Source organism: Antrostomus carolinensis, unplaced genomic scaffold (assembly GCF_000700745.2).
Source record: "Antrostomus carolinensis isolate BGI_N321 unplaced genomic scaffold, ASM70074v2 scaffold20389, whole genome shotgun sequence".
Classification (NCBI taxonomy): Eukaryota; Metazoa; Chordata; class Aves; order Caprimulgiformes; family Caprimulgidae; genus Antrostomus; species Antrostomus carolinensis.
The window spans coordinates 11772-12976 of NW_010340919.1; the positions used below are offsets into that span (position 1 = coordinate 11772).

At 52.9% G+C, this 1205-nt stretch overlaps 1 protein-coding gene across 1 annotated transcript in view; it reads left to right on the forward strand.

Annotated features, from left to right (window-relative positions):
* Positions 1–1205, forward strand: part of ZNF598 (zinc finger protein 598, E3 ubiquitin ligase) — a gene marked incomplete at its 5' end in the record, with an annotated part of 12861 nt that overhangs the window by 8983 nt on the left and 2673 nt on the right. Inside the window, one exon of the mRNA XM_029087064.1 lies at positions 160–923. Coding sequence (XP_028942897.1) covers positions 160–923 — 764 coding nt within the window. The remainder of the gene's footprint in view (positions 1–159; positions 924–1205) is intronic.

Genomic DNA, 1205 nt, shown 5'->3' on the forward strand with positions numbered 1-1205 from the left:
GTTTACCAGGCTGAGTGTGTTTGTGTCCTTTTCAGTTGGGTCAGTTGTGCCACCCGAAGCGATAGTTTGAGGGCTGCAGTCAGGTCTGGAGCTGCTTCTGTTGGAGTTGTGCTGCCTCTGCAGTGCTGCTGTAACAAGGTGTGTTCTCCTTTCTCACAGCTCTGCCCAGCAGGCAGCAGTTAAACTTAAAGAAGAAGATTTCCCAAGCTTGTCATCCTCTGCAGCACCCACCATCTCTTCTGGGATGTCTTTGACATATACAGCGACTGCCAAGAAGACAGCTTTCCAGGAGGAGGATTTTCCAGCTCTGGTGTCCAAAATGAGGCCTAACAATAAAACAGTGACTAACATCACATCTGCGTGGAACAACGGCTCCAGCAAAAATGTGGTCAAAGCCATGAGCAACCCCTGTGTGAACCAGGTCACCAAAAAACCATCCTCCTTGAGTAGCAGTAAAGGAAGTAAGAAGAGCAATAAACTCTCTCAGTCAGACGATGAAGACAGCAGTGGTGGCTTGACAACCCAGGAGATCAGAAACACACCGACCATGTTTGATGTGTCGTCCTTGCTGGCAGCTTCTACCTCACAAACTTTTACGAAAGTGAGCAAGAAAAAGAGGATGGGGGGTGAGAAGCAGAGACCATCGTCCCCACACCTCTCCCAGGAGACACCATTCCCCAAGTCATCGACTGAAAAGCCGCTGGAAACGGAGCGGACATCAAACGCACCCGCCGCTCTCCACGCCCCCGACAGATCCACAGCCGTCACCAATGGTCACCTGGAAAAATCCTTAGTTGTCTGTACGACACCCAAAGAGCCTCCTGGCCTTAAAAAGCCCACAGTGACTAACAAATGCCCCTTACCTCAGGAAGACTTCCCAGCTCTTGGGAGCTCAGGATCAGCTAGGATGCCCCCACCACCAGGTAAGCGCTGCGGGGCACGGCCGGCCTTGCTCAGCTGTGGATTAGAGAAACGTGGCACGTGGGTGAGGTGTAGAAACTTCTGTCCTGTGAGGAGCAGTTCTGTCCCTACACACCACATGAGCCTCTGGAGTTACAAAAAACAGTCTGGGTGACACGGGGGCGCTGAGGGAACTGGGGGTGTTGAGCCTGGAGAAAAGGAGGCTGAGGGGAGACCTTCTGGCTCTGTCCAAGTCCCTTGGAGGAGGGTGGAGAGAGGTGGGGGTGGGTCTGTTCAACCAAGGC